General features: G+C 44.7%; 3 protein-coding genes across 8 annotated transcripts; 2 read left to right on the top strand and 1 right to left on the bottom strand.

The window, feature by feature from the left end:
- Positions 1-125: 125 nt before the first annotated feature.
- si:dkeyp-97a10.2 lies at positions 126-4,711 on the bottom strand. Of its 6 annotated transcripts, none has more exons than XM_037274031.1 (7): positions 4,558-4,711; positions 2,600-2,663; positions 2,289-2,390; positions 1,765-2,142; positions 1,386-1,625; positions 938-1,037; positions 126-792 (listed from the first exon to the last, which is right to left on the bottom strand). In XM_037274031.1, the coding sequence occupies exons 3-7, from the start codon at positions 2,338-2,340 to the stop codon at positions 732-734; spliced, it is 831 nt and encodes a 276-aa protein (XP_037129926.1). In that variant the 5' UTR covers positions 2,341-2,390; positions 2,600-2,663; positions 4,558-4,711; the 3' UTR covers positions 126-731. The 6 variants fall into 6 exon arrangements, with proteins under 6 accessions (XP_037129926.1, XP_037129924.1, XP_037129920.1 ...); XM_037274029.1 differs by having other exon boundaries at positions 2,289-2,348; positions 4,558-4,710; XM_037274025.1 differs by lacking the exon at positions 2,600-2,663.
- A 502-nt stretch (positions 4,712-5,213) lies between these two features.
- Positions 5,214-13,104, top strand: si:dkeyp-97a10.3. The gene is made up of 9 exons (XM_037273953.1): positions 5,214-5,361; positions 5,527-5,587; positions 7,090-7,425; positions 8,252-8,515; positions 8,841-9,128; positions 9,633-9,746; positions 9,909-9,970; positions 10,068-11,546; positions 11,794-13,104. Exons 2-9 carry the CDS (start codon positions 5,545-5,547, stop codon positions 11,821-11,823), a joined length of 2,616 nt encoding a protein of 871 aa, XP_037129848.1. The 5' UTR covers positions 5,214-5,361; positions 5,527-5,544; the 3' UTR covers positions 11,824-13,104.
- Positions 13,105-21,074: 7,970 nt separating this feature from the next.
- Positions 21,075-23,230, top strand: LOC119135794 (free fatty acid receptor 2-like). The gene has a single exon (XM_037273672.1). The coding sequence runs from the start codon at positions 21,902-21,904 to the stop codon at positions 22,967-22,969; it is 1,068 nt and encodes a 355-aa protein (XP_037129567.1). The 5' UTR covers positions 21,075-21,901; the 3' UTR covers positions 22,970-23,230.
- Positions 23,231-23,884: the final 654 nt, after the last annotated feature.

The raw sequence follows: 23,884 nt of genomic DNA, 5'->3' as shown, positions 1-23,884 counted from the left end.
TTGCGCAGCATGACGATTAGGTGAGTATACGTTCAAAATTGGTGGATTAAAATGCATTTATAAATGTGTTTATTTTGCATTGTCTTATGTAACTTGTTATTGTGTGCAAAAATGAAATACAAATATACATGTTTATTTTTTTTATTTGTTTATTTGGGAAAAAAAAAAAATCCTTCATAGGACCTGGAAGCAAACTGTCACTCTGGTGGCTTCTTTGTCAATTCTCTTGCTGCCCGTAACTTTTTGCAAAAAAACTGGCACAAACTGGACTGACTAAAAAAGAGGCATAAACAGGACTGGCGGTTGCTATGACAACCAAGGTTGTCTCATCTATCGTCACGCTCTTAAAAAATGCACTCTGGACATTTTGAAACCTTAATAACAAGCAAATACATTCTTCTCTCAATGTATTCAAACACAAAAGACCTTAGAAACATTTCTGCTTTATTTTTCAGAGAAGGAGTCGAGAATTTCCACATCGCATCTTTTTTTTAAAATAACTGCAATTTTCTACTTTGGTGTGTGTTATATATGTACAAGCGTTTCAGGTGTTCTATTTAGTGTTCCGGATGACTGATTGGCTTCAACACGCAGTTTCACATGTGACCCAGCAGGGGGCAGTGTAGTTCAAGACTATACACGTGATATTATAGAACAAGTCCTGCTGGAGACAATAGAAAAACTTCCTCAAATTAATTATGCACATTTCCTGTACTCCCTTTTGGCGCTGTTTAAATATTGTCGTCCAAATGTTCTCGCAGCCTGTCTCCTCGGTTCCTGTTTCGGTAGCGTCTGGGAAGGGGAAAAAAAAGAAAGCAGGTACAAGCACACACAAAAATAGCAAACTGAAATCCTCCACTGCCGCGTCTTGCACGTCTGGCTTGGACGATTAGTTTTAATTTTGACCCAAACCCAAAAGTTATGAATGTGTGTGTACCTCCAGAGTAGAAATGCCAGGCCTGCTCCTAAGATCTGCAGCACCACCAGACAAATGACAGCCACCGTCGATCCACTGATGCCGCCTGATTCACAAGGTGCTGTGCAACAGGGGGGAAACAAAAAAAATTGACATGGCTGTCCAGATTGGTTGGAAGGAAGGGAGGAACAAAACAAGGGTGGGATGAATGAAAGGAAAGGAAAAAGGAAGGACTGAAATGGATTGCCGCCACTTTTCGGGTCCCCATCAGGTCAGCAAGACCTAACCAATTAATCAGCCTAAATGACCTCTTTCAAAATCAACCAAATTTTTTTTCACATTATAACATATGACAAGAATATATTCATAATCAAAGCCCCGTCACACCATGTCTGAAAGTTAAGAATGTTTTGATATTTTCCTTTGCCAACACTCGTCTTCACTCTGAATTGAAAACGTATTCCCGTACCGGCCGTGTAGGTGGCAGAGCTGTAGCCCAGCTTGTTGCTGACCACGCAGGTGAAGTGGCCGCAAATGGGCACCTTGGTGACCACCAGGGTGGCGCCGTCGGGGGATACGCGGCCCACGCTGCCGGTGACGGCGTCACGCTCGTGCAGCCAGCTGAACTGAGGCTCCGTGCCCCATGCCTCGCCGCACACCAGCGACGAGTGTGACACGTTGATGCTCACCGACACGTGGTGCACCGCCTCTGCGCCACCCACATAGACACAAAGAGCAAAAGGTGAGGTTGGATTTGCCCCTTTTCATCAGAGAAAGGAAATCAGAAATGAAGCGCACCATCAATCAATCAATCAAAATCTATTTTTAAAAATGGTGCAATGACTCACCGTATTCTCGGACGATAACGAGTGCCGTGCTGGATTGTCCGGCCTTACTCATCACGGTGACAGCATAGATTCCCGCGTCAGCTTTTGCAAAATGGCTAACGTGCAGGACGCTGGCCTGCTCCTCCAGGCTGGCGCGCACGTTGGGCCGGGTGACGGTGCATTGGACAGGTTGCGGGGGGCTCCCCCCGGGGCAGGTGGCCAGCGCGGCCCGCCCATCGGGGACGCCGCTCTCGGGCCGCCGCTCCCAGGTGACGCCCGTCAGCTCGTCCGGAGAGCCGTACTGGATGTGGGCGCGGAGGACCAGGGTAGAGTCCGGGATGACGTACATGGGCTCATCGTTGGGGATGTGCACCGATATGCAGTCCAACCCGGCGACAACTACACACATGAAGGAACATCATGTCACTGCACACAAAATGGTGATTACTGGCTACAGGGTGGAGCAAATTAAGTGTGCCTATTACATGACGTCCAGAACACCGGACAATAGTTATCAGGAGCAAAACAAGCAATATATCACTTACACAGGAGCAGTAGTGTGGCAGCTCTCCAGCGCAGGAAGTCCAGTAGAGCCATGACGCCAGCTGATGTAGACGCACACGTGCAAATTTCAACGTACACCACTACTGTGCATGTAGATATAGAATCTATATCACAATATCTATCTATATTATAGATAGATAGATAGATCTATAGTATAGATAGATATTGTGATAAGTTGCTATATTTTGTTTGTTTCAGTGTCACAGAGGCAACAAAAGCTACTTCCACAGGGTGGCCACTAGATAAAGCCCCTGAGCGCATAACTCACTGCAAAGCCTGTAAACTCACCCACCTTCCCAAAATGTTCTTTCTTGGCCTTCCCGACGGTCAAGGCGCGCTGCCAAAGTCCCTTAAAACTGCCAAAAGAAATAATCTCAGCGCGTAGTCAGAGACGCCACAGAGCTGGCAAAATCGTGATCAGGTTCCACAGCCCGAGCGAGGCGTCAGCTTGTTTTCAAGCTGTTTCCTCGCGCTGGACTCCACCTCTTTTTCCTGTACACTACAAGCTTCCTCTGGACGCCGACTGGACATCTCTATTGTTAAAATGAGCGCTCCTCCAAACGCGACAAAAGCTCACAGAAAAGCCTCAAAAGTAAAGGCTGCGTCTCCGTCAGCCAATTTCAAGCCGGTTCGACTCGACTAGGCTTCCAAATATTAAATTTAGATAGATAATGATTAACACTAATTTACCAAATGGTTTTTTGATTGATCATTTTAATGAGATTTTTGAGAGTCCTCTGCCTGTTTAACCTGACATTTCTCACAGGTTTTTGGAAGCAGCTGTCATTATGATACTTTTGGGTCACAGGCTGCATTCTTGACCACTAGTCCACACCGCTGGATTTTGTGCTCCTATGAAGGTAAACCGGCGACAATGCGGGACTTGGAAGCCATATGATATTCTTTGTGCTGTTGCCTCGTTATGCCCTCCCGGGTGGGAACAATATGTATTGTCTCAGTTTTTGTAGCTGGAACATGTGTGTCCACATTTCCGGCATGCCATTACGACAGATTATAGATTGGGGTCAAACGTTTTGTACTTGAAAAAACAATACTCGTACTTGAAAAAAAACAAACCTTAAATCTGAAAATAAACGTGCTGAGTTTAAGACTTGAAAAATAAAACAATGTATTAAAAATAAAAATACTTATTTGAAAGTTTTTTCGAGTTGAAAATAGTTTTGCTTCGCCTTGGTCTTTTTTTTTAATAAACTATTTTCAGGTTTCGCCTCAATTTAGTTTTCAAGATTTGAGGTCTTTTTTTTCAGTTGCATGTTTTATATTTTCACATTCACCTTTTTTTTCAAGTTCAACTTGTTTTTTCAGATTCGCCTCTTTTTTTTCAGGTCTTTTCAAATCTTCTGTGGGAGTTGGGTACTTTTGACCGTTATTGTTTTTTTTTACCTTTAGTGGGGGCGTGGCACGAGCTGAGCGGGGCGTGGAATCACGAGTGACAACTGAGCACAAAAGGCCATATTTTGCAGTTCAGCAGCCACATTTCAAGTACTATTATGCCCGATTTTGCCACGGCTCTCTGAAAGCAGAGCAAAAAAATTGAGCTAACGCGCTAACACAGGCAAACTTCGTCATGACATGACATCACTTATCGGCGGGGGAGTTATGAAAACGAGCGATTACAATAATTATTCCGAACGCGCCGGCCTCCTTGCTGAGTCCGTCAACAATCCCACAGCTCTTCCTCCCACTGAGCGCCATTACTGCTGCTTTTAACCAGCGGGAGGCACTGACACACAAGCTGAGCGCAGGCATGCTGCCCCGGAGCTTGCGATTGTCCACTTTGTTTGGACGAACAATGCCGAGCGGTAACCATGGCAACACAAACAACACCGCTTTGAGGTGTGCGAGAAATTTCAAGACAGTCGCATTAATTCGCATCTAGATTTTTTTTAAAGAGATGAAATATTCACATTTTGACAAGTCAGTGTCAACATTATTGTGGAGTAGTTTGGGAACTTTCAAGACATGTTTAGAAAATTAACATTTGATCAAAACACGGTCAAAACAATCAATCTCATTTAAAGAATCGTTTACAAAACTCACAATGCGGCCTTTGTGGGAAATTTCAAGGCAGCAATTTTCCTTGACGCAATGTTCACAGACACAGTACAGCTAGCGTTTGCGTTACGGCATTATTGCTGAACACTTACGTGAGAAATGTCCCTGATGTTAGAGCAGACCACTCCATTATATCCCTATTGAAAAAATACAATGTTGTAAATTCAAACAAACCTTGCATGAAAAATACCAAGATAACACCGCTTTTCAGAAATGTCGCCCACTTTTGGGTTAAAAGGAAAAAAAAAATTATCAGACACTAGTATTCATTCCCATGTACGTTTGTCATGAAATCAACGCAACGCGTCCAAGGGCACTGAAGAAAGCAAAGCAAAAAAAGAGGAGTCTGGCTGCCTTTTAATAATTGAACAGCTTCTTCTTTTGACCTTGTTCCTCTCACATAATGCCTCAGCCGGCTGGCAGGAAGCGTTTGGGAAGAAGGCGATTAACAGTCAACATTGCCTACAGTGCAGCTTTGCAGTAGACAAATTGTTTGTTCGCTCACTTTTTTCCCCCAACTGTATGGCTTGGCGCTCGAATAGTTTTCTGCAAACTCATAAATATTATTGGAGTGTTGGAAATGACTAGTGTTACTTACAATAAAGCCATTAAATTAACATTTTTAAAGCTTTGAGTCGTGCTGTGAAACATATCTACATATATTTACATTATTATTTTTCGGGTTCTATAATAATAGCACGTATGTGTGCCTATAGAAACTGGCTAAGAAACGAGCATGATGTATTTTCAATGCGCAGCCATTGCGTTTGACTGGAGCGGTGCCCCGTTCAACATGGCCGCCACGTTTCGCGGAGACGCTCGCGTGGTTTGTGGGTGCTTGCCCTTTAAGAGAACAGGTGCAACAGTGACAGGTGGTAGGGGCGGACGACCCGGAAGTTGATATTATTATCTTTGCATCCCAAAACTGAGCATGACATTTACCACGTACCAGAATGCCCATGAAGACAACATGCGTGGGTAAGTTAAAGCTAGACTTATTCCCTCACCAAAGGAAGGCTCGTCGGATTGACACATACACGGAAGTGAATAGTTTAAAGTATTCATTTTTTTGTGTGGTGCGTCACAAAATTTGCTTCTGGACGTCCACAATGGTTATTTTGCTGAATAGAAACTTTCCCACAGGGCGTCCTGACTGGAGACATGGGACAACTTGTGGCCTTCTTTGCCGGGCTGTCACTGGCAGGTAACAAAAAACCACGACCCTTTCTTTTTGCACCAGCTTTCAAAATGAGACCCCAAATGGCCTCTGAGTCGGTGACGTGGGAAGAAAACAAGACTAGCTGCGTGGTATTTCAAACACGTCCACATGAGGTGTGTGGTGGTGGTGGGGGGGAAAGCCTTCAAACCGCAGAGTCGCCTTTCTTTCATTCGTTTTCCTTCCCAACCAGAGAAACCGCATTCCTAGGGTGACGCATTCAATGCCTACTTTCACTCTCGTAAATTTGCAAATTTATTGTTGAAACGGTGATTAACAGTTTAAACCGCGTTTTGCGCATTGATAGTTGTAATTACTGAGAATCAATGAATGACATTGATATTGTATTATCCTTGTTGAGCCTGTCCAAGAATACCTGATTTTAATGTTAATATTTAGTTAAGAGATGTCTGCTTTTACCCCCCAGTATTTGCGAGAATAACTGTTTCACAAGAACGAATCCTGAAATAAGGTAACGAAATAAATCACAAAAACATTTACTTTAATTTATCTATTTTAATAGGTATATAAGAAAATCACTTATTGTCCGTTCGATTTTCTGAACTTGAAAAAAAGTATCATTTGATTTCATGGTATCAAGACAAGCAGCAGGAGTTTTTTCCTCAAATTGAGCGTTTAATATCTGTAAAAGCATGCATAATGCCAACAAAATGTGTAGCAGTGTTTAGCACACACTGCCTGGCGCACACACATGGAAAAAAATATAAAAACAAACAAAAGGCAGAGCGTCTGAGATACCCGCGTGTTTTTGTTGCAGCAAACGGGCGTAGAAAATGAGATGTGGGGAATTTGAAATTACATTTCAATTTGCTCTTCGTCCGGGGCCCGCCGTTCATGCATGAAAGATAATAATTCAAGTCATAATCGCCGACATTCTCATTTAATTAAATAGTCATTTTCCCCCGCTGCCTATTGGAAATTGATTTGGCAAAATGGTGATTGAGCCCACCACACCGTTTGAGGACATGCCAGTCCGTTTTACCTTTTCCCCTAATCGAGCTTCTTTGAAATCCTATATAATGCAGCGTCATTAACTTGGCTATGAAAATAGGAAGTAATTGGACTTTGGGGTCAATCCCATTTGAGAATTGTGCTTGTTCTTTGCGTAAATACACACTCGTACATGGACACTCAGGAAACACTGCTTGCTTGTTATAATTATACAAGTAGGTCAGTATATTTGCTGCAGTGATTAATTTTGTTTCTGCACATCTCATAATGGAGCAAATGTTATAATCGCAGAAATAGTCGGATCTGGGGTCATAATGTTACACTCTGAAAAAACAGTGTTGCAAGTGTAAAAATAAGTCAACCACTGTAGCAACATGGTCAAACATCTCATTTTGTGAACATGCAAGTGTAAAAAGAAGTGCGCCTCTGTAACCAGCACCTAACTAACAACTTCCACAGCAACAACAAATAAAACGACTCGAAATATCAAACTGTCAGCCATCATGTTTCCCTTCCAGTCCTGGTGCTGGCACAGGACCCGATCCAGATCCAATTCCAGACTGACCCTGTGCTGGTGCTGAGCGGCACCGAGATCCTGTTCACGGTGTTGACCGTGCCGGACGTGCTGTCCATGACGTGGCTGTACGAGGACGTGACGCTGGGCCTGTTTGCTGGCGGCTCCCCTGTCCTCAATGAAGTGGCGCAGTTTCGCGGCCGCCTCACCATCACGGCCACGCAGCTCCGCATCGGAAGCGCCCAGCTGGGGGATGCCGGAACGTACACGGTGGAGGTAATCCCGCTTGCCTCCTCGGGCCTGACGCCAAACTCCAGATCGGTATCACTCAGGGTTTTTGGTAAGTACCGAAAAAAGAAAGCATCAGTTGTCTGACAGGGAATATTGTATTTGATAGCTGAGATTTTGTTTATTTATTTTTAAATGTATTTATTTATTTATCTATCTATCTATTTATTATTTATTTATTATTATTTTATTTATTTAAAATGTATTTACTTTTTTTTAATTTATTTAATTTTTTTTTAAATGTATTTTGTTTTTCCCCATTTTTTATTTTTTAGAATTTTTATTCTCCTCCTATAGAGGAGCAATCACATTAATCATGACACGCTGTGCGCTCATGTCTGCCGTCTCGATTATTTTCAGCCATCCTCACTCAATTGATATGCAGCACACACTCTTTCGATGTGTCATTGCGCACTTTGCATTATATTTATGTGTGCTATTTGCATTGATTTTCATAAAGGCCGGTCCAGCACGACGTCTATTGTGATCAGCCCACGTTCCCGCCGCCTAGCGCACCTTTGTTTCTCACCACCGTCTCTAACGCGCTGACGGCTGGAACAAATTATTGCCGAAAAGGTTTGCAAACTAAGTGCGCGCTCGCGCCAATGTCACAGCCTTGTGCGTCTGGCTCGCTCCGCTCGGAAAATACCAGCCGCCTGCCGTTCAGTCAACGGAGCCGCTGGAAAGATGTTTCTTTTAATAACATAATTGGTGAGATGAATCATAAAAGAAATTATCCAACAATAAATGCCTTGTGTGAATAAAAGACCACGACTCTTAGTGACAACATAGAGTTGAATATTCAATCTATTATTTTTTTAATTGCTTAAAGAAAGTATATTGAGACTAAACAGTGAGTGGCTGTGTTTCTTGAATAGACGCTGTGTCGGAGGTGACCCTCTCGGTGCCCTCAGTGGCAACAGAAGGGGGCAATGTCACTCTAACGTGCACCGCAAGTGGAACAGAGCTCACCTTCCAGTGGGGGAAGGACGGCGAGGCCATCACCGAAGACGGCAGGATCACCATCGCCGGCGGCTCGCTGGTCATCAACCCGGGCCAGCGAGGCGACGCCGGAGATTACACGTGCACCGTCAGCAATCCCGTCAGCGCCCGCACCGCCACGCGGAGTCTCACCGTCTTCTGTGAGTTGTTAGCAAGCAATAGTTGATGCGAGACCCACAGTAATTTTTCTGCTAGCTAATTAAAGCCCAACTTGAGCGCCTTGGTGGAGGTGCTAAAACGCCTTCAACAGAAAGTCTCCTGGTCTTTGGAGGTGAAAACAAATCAATACTAGTGTATCTTGTGATCCCGATAACAACCTGCTGTGTTCATCACGGCACCAGACGGAGCCAACACCCGTTTACTCAACTGCGGGGAGTGCTGATGGAGTTGTGTTTTAGCTTAGCTCAATTTTTTGGGAAGTACCCAGTGCAAGACTTTCATGTCGTAATCATGTTGTTCCACCAGACGGACCTGACACCCCGGTCCTGACCAAGGACGCTCCCAAAGACTGTGTGGGCAGCGCCGATGTTCAGGCGGGCCAGACCTTGCGCCTCACCTGCCTGTCGGACTCGCTGCCCCCCGCTCTCTTCACGTGGCAACGCGACGGTCAGCCGGTGGTGCCGGCGCAGCCCGACAGCGGCGCGCTCAGCGTCCAGACGTCGTCCACGGACGACAGCGGCCGCTATTCGTGCACCGCCCGCAACGCTGTCACGGGCGGCGAGTCAGTGCGGGGGACGGACGTGTCCGTGGAAAGTGAGTTATGACCAAGGTTGACCTCTAGGCGGATAATAATGATGGCGGTGGGGCTTACAACGGTGCCCTCCCCCACCTTCCGAATATCTGTCTTCATGACAGCAGAGGGACACAATGCATCCTGGGAGATTGATCTGGCGGGAATGTGGTCAAAGTCATTCGGTGACTTGGACACACACAAATGCACACGCACACACTTCCATCTTTTGGTTTCATTTATTTTCCTTTCTCACTCTCCCCTTTCTTATCTCTTCTGTCTGGCCTCATTATCTTTGTTTGTTACCTCTGCCAAGCTCAAAGGGTAAAGCAGGTGTTTTTGTTACCAGCATAACTCAAAAACCACACTAACTATTTCCAACAAAACTTTAAATAGCCTTTTAGTGTTTGCAGGGTCACATTGAAACAACATAAAAATACAGGAAAATTGCACCGTAAAAAATATTTTGTTATATACATCACAGGTGCTGCTCTCCTATATGACTTGCATCTTTCTTTGCGTTCTAGACACTTGCCTGGACGTCGGTGAAGTGGTGGGCATCGTGATTGGCAGCTTTCTGCTGCTGCTCATTTTGGTGCTGCTCATTGTGCTGCTGGTGTGTCTCGTACTGAGGAGACGGGGTGAGGACCTTTAGTAGTCTGTCGTCATCTGTTTCTGTACAAATATTCATGACTTCTTCCATAATTGAATAATGCCGAAATCAAGATTTTATGTGTGACACATACCGCTATCAAGACTTTGTGCCTGGCTCCCGGTAATCGTTTGCGCCTGTATTGTTGCAGCGCGACAAAGGCAAGGTGAAGTTATCACGGTCCAGAAGAACCGCACAAATCCTCAACCTCAAGTAAGCCAGCGAGCAAGCAGATGATTCGCTCTTGATTTTAACCAGCGTGTGACGGCGCCATTGACCCGCGTCTCATTTTTTTTCTGTCACCATTAAGCCTCCTGATCCACGCGCTAACCTCGCAAGGGATCCGACCCGAAATCCCGACCCCCCTGTCTTTCAATGGAGCCCACGAGGCCGCCGCCCCGCCTGGTTGTACGCTGGCCAGCAGCCGAGGCCCGCCGACCTGCAGGCTCTGCAGCTGAACACCTTGCAGCGGAACGATCTCGCGCCCGAACTCCTTGGCGAAGTTCCTCGCAACGCATCCTCCTACCCGCTTGACGGCTTCGACAACCCGGCTTTCTCGCGGGCGGACCCGCAGCGGACCAATTCCAACGTTGTGCTCCAGACGGGTCCCGGTCAAAATGACGGACGGCCCGCGGGGGTCCAGCTGAACCAGACGCAAGGTTCCCAGCCGAACGCGCCGATGCCCACCATCAACGTCAACCTGAACACCTTCCCCCAGCAGGAAGCCACAAATAGACCGACTCAATTAACAGACACGGGGCAGTCAAATCCCAGAATGCCAAGCGGGTCAGCCTCTCAGGGTCTTCAGGCTCAGCCGGGGCTCATCCCGACCGGATACACACACTCTCACACTGCTCAGCGCAACGCCAGGACACAGACTTACCAACAGGAAGTCAGCGCCGCCGCTTCCTCCCACCAGCAGATGTCGTGGGATCTCCTGAGAGGAACGCCGGCGTATCCCAGAGGGACCCTCCCCAGGGGGCTGGCCTCGGACACGACAGACTACACCGACCAACCGCCTTTGCGACAAACGCAGCCGCGAAATCGAAATCCTTTTCGGGAAGACGCAACCTCCACTGTTCGGCAAGGCCGGACGAGGAACCACTCGGCTGATTTTTGGGACTCGCGTACTCTGAGAGTGCCGCAACTTGAGCCTGCCATCCACTCGCACAGAAGCCCTCCGACGCAAAGGGAGCAAGCCAGGCAAGACTCGAGGCTTCCGTCTGCGACCCAAGCTTCCTCCAGTCAGGACACCACGACAAGCAGCAACCCTTTTGTCAGCCAGCAAGCTACTTTCAGACAGAGTAACCCATTTAGTTCAGCCCAGGCTGACCCGAACCGCCTCCTCCAAGCACAAGCGGTCCAGCAACAGAGGGCAGCACTGGCCCAAGCAGCTCAAACCCGCAGCGCCAGCCAACCTCACCAAGCTAACCAGCGAGAAGCCGGCGCCCTCACACAAGCGGCACTTAAATCCCACACACACAGCGCAAAAGTCTTCCAGAACCGGAGACAGCAAACCCAAGCAGCACTGTTTCACCCCGTGCCCCGAGCTCAACCGACTCTAGCACCCGCGGGTCCGCTAGCGCCCACGCCTCCGCCTGTTATCCCACTCGCTCAGTTCCAGAGCCTTCCCAGGGCTCACACTCGTCATAAATCCAAGCAGCACCGCTCCGGACATGGCGGGCAGCATCAGCACGCACGTGGCCGTGCTCACACCCGAGGCCACGCTGGCCACGGCCGGACCGTCAACGGCCAGACCGTCCACGGTCATGCCGCCCACCAACAGCAGGTGAGTTGTTTTCAATTTTTCTCAAATTTTCTCAAAGTTCTTCTTAATTCCTCACATTTCCTCCCAACATTGGTGAGTTGACCAAAATTCAATCACCTCATATTTTCACCATGATGTTAAAAAAAAAATAAAAATCACATTCATCTTTTGACAGCTTTTAAGCTGCTTGTTGTCCCTTGCGATTCTTCTTGCTGCTCTTCTTTTTGCTGCTTGTTGCGCGTCAACAATAAAGCGTTTGTGTCTCCAGCATCAGGCTCACCGAAGTAGGCCGAGGTGATGACAGATGTCGGCGAGACGAGTCGCACTCCTCCGCTTCGCCTCGTCTCGCCGCTCAAACTAACAGCTGACAAATGGGAGCTGGCAAAAACGCCCAAACAACAACAACAAAGGTGACTTGGTCCTAAAGCCGTTTGAAAAAAACAAAACAAAAACAAGCCTCCATTAAGCAATGCATCACATTTTAGACTGTCTTGAATCATCTTTTAAACACGACGAAACGTACTGCAGTGCAGTTCGAGTCTCACTATTGAAATTATAACGTACGGAGCAATTTTTAAACCTTTGGGATGATTTTATATTCCTCTTTTCCATAAATGCCTTTTTCCTGGATTTTGATTGGCTGAAACAGCTGGTTAGAGGGTATATGATTTTTAAAATCTAAAAAAGCCTCGTTGTGGTTTCTGCCCTAACAATTGATTAAGATTTTTAAGTTGTTGTTTTTTTAATAGCATTTTAGGTGAGATTCTGGAATTTACCATTGTAGTTCTTTACTTTCTTTTATTTTTACATCAGGTGATTTTTTTTTTTCTCTTAATGGGAAACAACTTGATAATTAGCTACACTATTTATATCGTGCCCGTTGATAATTTGCACTTACAACCTGCCAATGTGTTTGAACATTTTTTTGTTTCATAGGTGTTGATAAGGCCTAATTGGTCAAAGACTCTACCTGGCTTAAAAAAAGCAATTTACAGTCTATCAAATCAGTGATAAGGGTCTGTCTGAATGCCCAATGCAGTGTTTATTTTGCACCTTCTGTTTACGGATGCTCATCGCGACACTTCTCAATTAAGAGGATCGGCCTCGACGGAGTCGGGGAAGCGACGCTCGGCTAACCATGAAGGGGATCCCGCAATTGGACGGCTGCTTATTAATTAAAGGCTTTTATGCGACTTAAATGAGTTGGGGAAGTAATCGCAGCCATGCATGAGTGAGGTCAGCACAAAGAGACGAGCGCAGCCCGGCCTGGCCTGGCCCGGGCTCGTCTTTTTGCTTTCCGCTGAAAAAGCTCATTTACTGTCTCGTGCCAGGGTCGCCATCGTGAAGGAATGTCATTATTACTTGAGCTATTTATTGATTGTTGAATTTCTTTACTCAGGGACGTGCTTCGGAATGTTTTATTTAGCTTGCAGCTGTCGAGATTATATTTCATCATGTTTTTGTACTGCCAAGAACAAAGTTGAATGTGCCAAAGGTGACCATGAACGCAAACGCTGCATATCGTTTATGATTATGAGCAAACAATAAAACTCTGTTTATACTGCACATGTAAATTGCATAAATTGACAATTTGTTCTCTTTGTGAATTATAATAGCAGCTCACCTCGTTAATCCTAGTACAATCGAAGGACCGTATTGATTTTTAGAACTTAATACAAGATCTCAAGTGAAGCCGTGAACAAACCAAGAAGCGCAAATTTGAAACAAATTAAAAACTCGACCGCATTCAACTTTTAAAATCAATAATCTGTTTTCCAAACACATTTTTAAGCCTTTGATTAAAAAGTTAAACCCATCGGTTGGAGCTTGCAGCGTTGTGTGTGTCTCGCGCCGGTGAAGAGGTCAAAACTCTTGCAGGATCTTTTTAAGAGCAGTGCTTGTATTTTTGCCGCTCGCTCGTGTTTAAATTTAGAAGTGCTGTCAAGCGCGGGCGGACTAGAACAACACAAGCTACCCGCGTGTGTTTTGGCTCTCGAGCTGCTGCGACTACTCAAATGTTGAATGACTGTTTGATTGCACGCAGAGTCTCCTCAGCATGCCTTCATTGTGACGTTGTTGAGTCATTAAGGCTTTTCACACACTTTTCAACCGATTGGCCTTCCCTAGACGTAACAGCCGAGAAAAACCTCTGATTTTGCCGAGAACCTCTGATTTTGCCGAGAAAAACCTCCGATTTTGCCGCAACTGTGCGCACATGCTAGCTAGCCTGTTAGCTAGCTCGTTAGCTAGATCATTAGCTAGCTTGCCAGCTACCTGCTCTCGCCTCCACTGAGGATTCTCAGTCGAGAGTCTATGACGAGCGGAGGTGTGCCAGAGGCCCGGTTAGGAACGCTGGTGATTTATGGGGAAGTTGTGATGACTTTGGCAAAGGTGCCGCCACGTTCGCCCGCCGTTAAGTGGCTTGTTTGCGAGGCGCAACAATTGAAAGGACGAGACAAACGCCGGCGCGGCTCGTCCTATTTGCATGTAAATCTGCTGCTGTTTTCGCCACCAGGATTTAGTGCAACCCGGGGCTGGCTCTTCTTCGGAACGGCTTCGGAGGCCAAGGTAAAGCCCGGTTTTGTTTTGTTTTTGCTCTATTGATGAAAGCTCACTTTATGTGTTTAATTTAAACGCACACACAACTTTGACTCTTTGCGCTTTTACTCAGTCGCGGCGGTCGTAAAATAGTTATGAAGCTTTGACTGCACTTTTTTATGTTGCGTTTAATTGACTGAGCCCGAATGACGACATATTGCTGACGAGCGGCGAGGTGAATTGATGGGAAAATGGCAACTGATGCCGTGCTGACAAAAACAAATACAGATATCACCTTGAAAAGAATCGATCCGAAATCGCATACCAAATCAATCAATCATTCAATCAATCGGATTCTTCTAAGCGTCCTTCACTGGCGCCTGTGAACATACCCTCCCTCTCCTCTCCCTTAAGGCATCAAATAAAACGAATGGACTTTATGGGTCTGCAGCTGACATTGTTTTTTACCCTGAATTTAGCACGTAGGTTGAAATCGGGGCCTTCCATCCACCCTGGGTGTCCTTGAGCGGGACGCCGAATCCCCGACGGTTCATAACTGTAAATAGCTCCAGACTGGAGTGTCTAAAAATGTAAATGATTCGCTCAAACTGCCACAAGGGGAAGCCACATGTTATCCATTGATCGCTCGCAGCATGTTTTTTTTTTTTTTTCCTTTCCTTAAGGGACGGCCCATCGCCATCTGTGCAGCGTCAAAACTCCGCCACTCTCCCTGAAAAATAAAATCATTGGCAATCATAACATAAATGAAATCGACAGCCTTGTTGGTGAAGGTGAACGCTCGTCTTTTGGGAATACTTAACAAGAAACGTAATAACCTCCCTTCCCAAAACGCTGTGTGTCTTATTGCAGTCATATTTTTATAGCATTTTTCTTTATTCTTACCTTGCCTCAAGTAACGTTTAGAATACAGATGCACCCACTGCTTTGAGTTCAATTACAAAAAGAAAAAGGAAAAAAAAAACTTTTGCGCGGGATCTTTCTAAGCTTACCTCAAGCCGAGCGCATCAGAGAGACGCATTGTTTGTTTGAAACACTGAGCAAGGAATAATAATCAGAGGAATTCAAAGCAAAGCATGTTGGCTGAAAATTCAAAATCAAAGTGTTTGTTTTATTACCTCCGCAGGAGCGTGACTTAAAGTGAGTTTGTGTACGACAAGATAATTTTGGTGTAAAAAAAAAAAAAAAGTGGAGTGCTGGATCAAAGAGAAATTAAAACATCGTTTTCAACTTTGGATATTATAGAAAAACAGATTCGTCAAACTACTTTGTCTTGATTTTTTTTTATTGTTTTGGTAAAACAGTTTACATTGAGCGTTACTGCCACCTCCAGGACTGGAGTGTAACATTATTGACCAATGTACGACTTTGCAATTAATGGAATTTAATTGTAAAAAAAATTTGAAAATTAAAATATTATTGAAACAGCCATGTGATTTTCCAAACAATTCTCAGATATGTATTTGCATGTATGGGGTGAGAAGTATGTATTTGCAAGAATAAATATAGACATAAATGTTATAAAGTCAAAGTCAGCTTTATTGTCAATCCCTTCATACGTCGAGACACACAAAGAAACCGAAATTCCGTTTTCTCTATCCCACGGTGACGAGACATACAAGTAGACGACACAAAATAAAAGCAAGAAGGCACAAACAATAAATAATACACAAAAAATAACAATATAAATAAAATGAGCGATGAATAAATAATATAATATAGATACATATCTTTTGTAGATTGCATATATAAAATGTAGAAAATCTATATTAACATAAAATATTTAAAATTGAAGAAGCACACTTCTTCAAATATTTTTGTGTTTAAATGATAAAAAAAAATAAAAAAACGTAATGTCAAATGGCAGTAATGTCAAACTATTTTCCGGCAGATACATAATGGACATTTCTGTTCCTTTTCATTACACAACAGGAAGGCTTCTCAATCTCAATGATTCTTGAGTTCCCACTTGACAAGTGGGTTTTTATCTAGCAAAACACTTTAGTGTTCCGAAGCCCGCGGCCCTGATCAAACAACCCCCACGCATGTTCTCATTCAAAGATGCACCCACCAAAAGGTGACCGTGTTCAATGACAACTTCCTGTGAGTCACGACAAAGCAGTGCAGGACGATCTCCGCTCTTCCAAATGTCAGCCGTGGTCATGTGACGGTGTTAAACACTGGCATTTCCACATTCCTTCAGTCAGGGTCCATTTGTAGCAAAAAAAAAAACAAAAAAAAACTCATTTGCCCTCTTATATTCCTTGAAAGCTTTTTGTAAAATATGTAGAAGGTCTTTCAGCCGATGACATTTTGTGGGGAAACTATCAGACATTTGCATGCCAGTGCACAAGGGGCCGAGTCAGCGGAAAGTTTGGGCTATATAATACGTTCTGAATGCGTTTGTGCGCTCGGCTGGAGACGTTTGAGATAACAGGTGGAAGCAAATTTATGTCGGCTGTCGCCCGGCTTGGCGGTGGACTTGTTTAAAGCTGCGGCAACGGATTTCTTTGCATTAAAGACCTTGTCATCATCATTTATCTGTCAGCGTCTCACATCGGAGATGCTTTATCAACTTTTCTTCTCTAGCAGATTACTTACAGATTTCCTTGCCGCGACTACAGTTTAATACGTCTTATTCGATCGTTCCCTCATAGATATTTTACAGCCGTGTCTCGCACGGGCGCAACTTTAATGTGTCTTCTCCTTGGATCTCACACAAATCGTGAGATCGTGTTACTCCCACCTTTGTCTCACATGTTTCTCCAACATGTCTGGGATCTCACACTTTGATTTTTTACACTGGTGTCTCACACGAGCACCTCACAACTGTGTCTCGTGAAAGTTTCTCAAACATTTCGGACTCTTTGTAGCTCACACCTAACACGTGTTGCACACGTCCTTCAATCCTTAAATTTAAAACCCCAAACGTAATGGTAATCCTGTCCAAATCTACTTCAAACCTCAAGATAAAAGTATCCGTAAACCAAATTGAAGCGCTAACACTACTCCTACTCTAAACCTGATGGCGAGACTAAATATAACCCCACCAAAATATTTTACTCAACTCTTCTATAAATTCAATCCCCATCCTAAACATAATCCATCCCAGGTAATCTTGTAATCGCGCCAATCATCCGCCATTTGACGAGAATCCTGAGAATGTTTTTCATAATGACACATCATAATCTGCCTGCCTGCTGTTTAACCTTTCCAGACTTTTTTATCATCTCAATCCAAACTCTCGCAGCTTTTCTGGGCTCACCTGCTTTAATATTTATAACCGGGACCGGCTTTCACAATGCAAACGGCTTTTATTGAAGCTGAAGTGGCTAACAGCATCAAAAACTCCACAGTCATAAGTCATCCAGACAATTGCCGCCACTAAAAATAGAGCCAATGAAAGATGGGATTGTTCGGTGGCAAAAGGCAAATAACGCAGATCCCTGTTTTGAAATAAAGGCACGGCGCGCCTCGCTAATGATCAACAGCTGCCACGCTTTGTTTACATTGGAAAGCGGGTGACGCAAGCACGTTGATAATAATGCTCAAAACAGATTTGCGACCGCTTCCCCGCTTTAACGCCACCACAACGGTCTCGAAACTGCAAGTCTTCACAAACCCTAATCCTAAACTCCAACTCTTCTACATCCAAATAAAATGAACAAGGAAACACAAAGATTGCGCCACACATAATTCAAAGCAACTTTGACCTACATTTTTTATACATAAAATGTGTATGAACTAACAAAACAATGGAAAGGAGGGAAAATGTTTGTCCATACTAAAACTATATCAAAATTTCCCCAGTTTTTGTTGACTAAAACCAGATGAATAAAGTTATTTCTTGAAAGACTCAAATTCACGATTTACTCGACTAAAATTTGACTAAATAAAAAACATTACAAGATTGACCAAATGTGCTAAAAACTAACTAGCACGAATCAAACTGGACTAAATTGAAAAATGTATGATAAAATTAACACTAACTACCTAAAACCCAAAGACTAAACCAAACTGTCAGGAAAAGCCGACGAAAGCATCTGAACTTTATTTGGATTTACTCAGAGGCACTTTGAATGCCAACAGGCGTGTTCCGACTCGCATTTAACCGGAGTTTGAGTCTGATTCTAAACGTTCTTCCGTCACGCACCTTAAACAAGAGTTGACTTTTTCATAGGAGTAATGGCTGTCATCATAAAAAGGATTATTAACGGCATGTAGTAGCAGTCAACTACACCAGATTATCTGTCTGTTTATTAATTTATTGCATGTCTGGCTGAGTTGTAAGTGAGCCGCCTTTCGAGCAGCGACACGGCGGCTTAGCACGAACTCATCTCGTCCGTCGGAGAAAAAAAAGTCTTATTTCAGGGTCGCAGAAAAAAAATGAAGAGAAGCTTACCGGTTCATGTGCTGGCTTTCAACAGAGGGATTAACAACAAGGAAGAAAGAGAAGTGTCACTCCATCAAGCACAAAACACAATGAACTGACAATGTGACATTGGTGGCCGTCAAATCGGGACACACTGATAGCACATTTTTCAGACAGATTAAGTAGTTAAATTAAATTTTGAATTTTTATGCAAGGGCAAGTGAGACCGTTTGAAACGTCGCGGTAATTTTGAAGCATTGAATTGGAGATTTCCTCAAAATGTCAGCCCATACAAGCTTATTGGTGAATATTTGAAACTCAAACTTGGCCAAAATGAAAGTTTGATTGTGTTACTTTAATTTGGAATACAGTAATCCCTCATTTATCTCGGATAATTTGTTCCAAAAACCACCCGCGATAAGTGAAATCCGCGAAGTACGGTCACCAACAAGAAGTACTGGGCAGGCTAACGAGTTAGCGGAAATATGCTACTTCGCGATCGTGCTAACACGCGAAAACGGACTTCTAAAGGAATGTAACAGGGCTGTGGACTCGGTCGGATTTTTGCACCGAGTCCGAGTCCGGCCTCTTGACCACCGAGTCCGAGTCCGGCTGTCCATTTTTTCTGTTAATTCATGTGACTGCTTAGTCTTTATTCAAGGCTAATTTAGATCAAAATCTAAATAATTACAACAGTTTTGTGATGGCTTTGTCTTTATTAAACATATAAACGAATACAATAAACAGATATTTTCAAGTTTCAATTCAACGACTTGAGTTTGTTCTTAGGAACAAAATCGCCTCAACCAAGTCAGCCTTCATCGCGCCGCGCTGATCAGACATGATAAACTTGAGCCCGGAAAACAGGCGCTCTACGCTGACTTGGCTGATTGGCATTGCTGTTAGTGTCCGAGTCGCTGCCTTGAGGCCGGACGGATAACGATCACCTGTAACAAATGGGCTCTCTTTCATTCGACCAAGTGCCAACATTGCCCCAATTTCTTCATCTGTCGGTTGGCGAGGTGGCGGCCGACAAACGCCGGCGGCGCTCAATGCTGTCAAGTTCTTTTTCAAACTCATCCTCCTCCGTCGATGTGGAGCCATCAACCTCGGCCGCATTGATCGTAAGCAGGGCTGTGGACAGTATTCCTACGCGCATTCTCAGCAGCATGATGAAAATAAAATTGAACGTATTTTTTTTATTGTCGGACTCGGTGGACTCGGTCAAAATCAGCTCCGAGTCCGGCAAAAATGACCGAGTCCGACCGAGTACGAGTCCCCGAGTCCGAGTCCACAGCCCTGGAATGTAAGCAAACATTTGGAGCAATACTACATTGTCCTAAAGGTTAGACACATGTTTCCTCAATTTAGAGGTTTTATTTTGACTTTTAAATGTTTTTGAATTTGGATAAAAAAATCCACGATGTAGTGAAGCCGTGATAAACGAAACGCGAAGTAGCGAGGGATCACTCTATACTGGCCTCTGTGGGGTCGAGACCCTCACCTTAAACCCAACCCAAACCTCAACTCTTCCCCAAGTCCGAAACCTCGTTCAGGCTTCCACGCTGCATCACTCTATAAATACAGCAGAATAAACACTTGAATGTGCACTCAATGTACATTCAGAAGTCACAGAGTGGACTTTAGCATCCACAAGTCTTTCACCTGTCAAACATAATCCACCTTTGAATGAAACCTTGTTCGAGTCCACAAACAACAGGCGGCTGTTTGATTAGCCCGACCATGTCGTATGGCGGTGTGTCCGCGGGTCATCTCCTTTGTCAAATGCTCTTTCTACCCCGCTTGCTCTAACAGCGGAGCGCATCCATGTAGAAGCGCAGATAACCGAATATGATTTAATAACCTGCATCAGGCCGCCCGAGCCCCTCGCCCGTTGCCGAGGAGACGGTGTTTGGCGAGCAGATAAATTGCAGCAGTGCAATAACTGCCGTTATCCGCGCACTGGATGTTCGGGAGCGCCATGTAAATAAAGTGGCAATGGACGGCCGGCTCGCCGTAAAGAGATAGATCCAATAAAGCAAGCTGAGCAAGCACACCGGTGACGGGCCGGGCCAAGACGGCCGCGAACGGAGCGCCTGACGATTAAGTGCTTCAGGAACAGGAAGTGTGCGGCAAAAAGTGAGGGAACACGAAGGGTTCCATGCACCTTGTTGGATGAGAGGTAAGGACTCAAAAATTGTTTTTTTGTGTGTAAACATGATTTTAGCATGAAGAATGCTAAGCAGCTAACAAAAGTTTGACTTGATCTGATTAAAAAAACAAAAAAACATTATAAGCACTTTTACATTAGTTTTGTTAAGTAAAAAAAATAAGAATTTGTGTTTTTGACACTTTTAATGAAACCCTAAAAGGAATGTTTGGAAGGATTTGGGGGCTGAAAAAGTTACAAACACTAAGAATAAAAAATTAGCAATGCTTAGTGGTTAACCAAGGTTTGACTTTATTTGATAGTCATTTTAGAATTCTGTCATCATTGTGAGCATTTTTACCATTATTTATTTTTCAGAATTAGTTTATGACTTTTTTATTGTACAATAAATCCAATGCCTATGGCCACTTTTTTTTTTTTAATCTAAATCCAAATTACAGCTGTAAATTTTACACCTTGATAAAACCCCCACTAATACTTTGTGATTATTATTCCTTGAGAAAACGGCCTCGGGCGCAAAAAAAACAGCAGAATCGAAAACAATTACTTCTAATGCTTTAAATGGTTGAATTTAAAACACACAAATGTAAAGCTTGAGTGATTCTTTTAGCTACATAGTTCATACATTGTTCATTCCGTGAGGGAAATTAAATCTTGAGTTTTTGGGCTGTCATGCTAAATCCAATTGCTTTGTGTTTGCTAATGTTATTTTTTTCCCCTCGAGGAATATGGCCTTCAATGAAGTGCAATCCAATTAATTAGGCTCAGTGATTTATTGACTGTAATCGTGTGGGCTGGGTGGTAAAAAAATAAACTAAACCAAAAGGTGACCAACAGTTGTGTTTGTTTGGTGTGTGCAGGATGACACACACTTTTCATTGCAGACCATCACTGTGTCAAAGTTGGTCATCACCTCTTGAGTGTTTGTCTGTCTCTTCCGAGAACACGAGCGGCGAGTTAATAAAGAAGACACTCGATCGTGTTTGAAAGGAAGCCGCTTTTACACGCTCGTACTCAAACTCACGTGGTGTACGAAAACGCAGACGGAAATCGACAGAGAAGAACTAACGCCGACATTTGGCCATGGCCAAAATGAGTGTCTTATCGTTGCATTCTAATTGTTTGTCAATCTTGAAAAGGCAAAATTTAATAGTGGAAAATAGTATAAAAGTGACAATTATATATCAGTGGCTGGTTTCACAATGATCTTTTTTTTTTTTTTTTTTTGCCCATCTTCAGCAGAAAAGATGAGGTAATCGTCGGGTGTTCTGCGCCAGGATGTTGATGCCGCCGTCTCGCCAGGGTGACCGTCCTCCTTGGGGGACCGCCGCAGGTCCGATGTCGGAGCTGTCCTTGCAGCAGTGCAGCAGGACGCTGTGCCTGTCTGTCTACATCATTACTTTTGTGCTGGGCTTCCCAGCCAACGTGCTGGCCTTCTCCACCTTCTGCAGCAAAGTCCGCCACAAGGCCACCCCCATTGACATCCTGCTCCTCAACCTGACTATTTCGGATCTCCTCTTCCTGCTCTTCCTGCCCTTCAAGATGCATGAGGCGTTGAACAACATGGTGTGGAAAATGCCCGAGCAACTATGCTCGCTGTCGGGCTTCATCTTCTACATGACCATCTACAACAGCACCTTCTTCCTGACGGCCATCAGCGTGGAGCGCTACCTGGGCGTGGCCTTCCCCATCCAGCACAGCCTGAAACGCCGGCCGCTCTACGCCGTGGCCGCCAGCGTCTTCTTCTGGATCTTCTCCTTCAGCCACCTGAGCATCGTCTACATCGTGCCGTTAATCGGCACTGACAAGGAGCAGGTCAAAGCCACGGCGGACCCCAACGGCACCACTACGGCTCCGAAAGAAGTATGCTACGATAACTTCACTGACGCCCAGCTGAAGGTGCTCCTGCCGGTTCGTCTGGAGCTGTGCCTGGTTCTCTTCTGCATCCCCTTCCTAATCTGCAGCTTCTGCTACATCAACTTCATCCGGATCCTGTCGCGGTTACAACACATCGACCGACGGAGGCGCCTGCGGGCCATCGGCATGGCGCTGGGCACGCTGCTGGTTTTCGCCGTGTGCTTCGGGCCCTACAACGTGTCCCACGTGGTGGGCTTCGTCACCTGGCGGAACCCCACGTGGCGGGACGAGGCCCTGCTGTGCAGCACCTTCAACGCCTGCCTGGACCCGCTCATCTTTTACTTCTCATCATCCGCTGTGCGGGGTACAGTGGGAAACGTAATGGAGGGGGCCAGGGCTCACCTGAGCCGGTGTCTGCCTCGCCGCCCCCCGTGGAAGCAAGCTACGGACGATAAGGAGAGCAAACAAGACCAGATCAATGCAAGCTAATGGCCTGCTTTATGTCTTGAATGCCGGCAGCGGCAGGAAATTAATGTCATGTTTGTTTGTCGCACGTGAGGTGTCTGTTCGGGACTGTTGTGACGCTGCGTGTCACTTCCCCAAAGAACCGCCGCCTGTCAAGATGAGCAAACAAGCGGCCATTGTGTCACAAGGCGCTCCAACGGCGACATGTGGACAAAGACACCAATAAAATTAATTTATTATTATTATTAATTTCTTAATTATTATTATTAGTTTATTGAAGCTATCAATTTAGATCTTTAAGCAGAGTCAGTAAGGCTATCATCATTTTTTGTAATGCCTGGTATGATGCAGACTTGTAGCATGTTTGCTGCCTGCTGCTGGCCAACTCGCCAAGACCGGACGTCATTAATAGTTCAACATTCATGTTTTTGTGAGTCCTTATGTGTAACTATGACTCACCATTTATTCAAGGTCTCGACATTCTGGGTATTATTATCAGTACTATTAACTCTTATCTGAGTGGCCTAATTTCTTTTTCCTGAAACAATGCGTCATGGCAATGCAGCCATCGCTGTGCGTGCGTGCGTGCGTGTGTGCCGGCGTATTCAAGCGAATGAGCAAAATTTGCCAGCAACACAAAGCAAAGCAGAAAGAGGCTGTATTTTGTTGACGTGTTTCTGCTATTAAACGCGCAAGATTGCACTCCACTTTTCCCCCAGCGAATATGAAGGTATTTCTATTTGTATTTGACAAATGCTCAACTGCCCGCAGTCGTTATGTTTAGTTTTTCTTCCTCCTTCCTGGAAAACGCGCCTTGCGTCATTGTTGACTTTTTTGGCTCCAACAATGACAACAGGCTGGATGGAGCAGCGATAAGAAATCTGATCTCTTTATTATACGTACAAGGTCTTTTTTTTTTTTTTTTTAAGCCTTACGTAA

This window comes from Syngnathus acus, chromosome 16 (assembly GCF_901709675.1).
Source record: "Syngnathus acus chromosome 16, fSynAcu1.2, whole genome shotgun sequence".
Lineage (NCBI taxonomy): Eukaryota > Metazoa > Chordata > Actinopteri > Syngnathiformes > Syngnathidae > Syngnathus > Syngnathus acus.
This window is presented reverse-complemented; position numbering and strand designations above follow the sequence as displayed.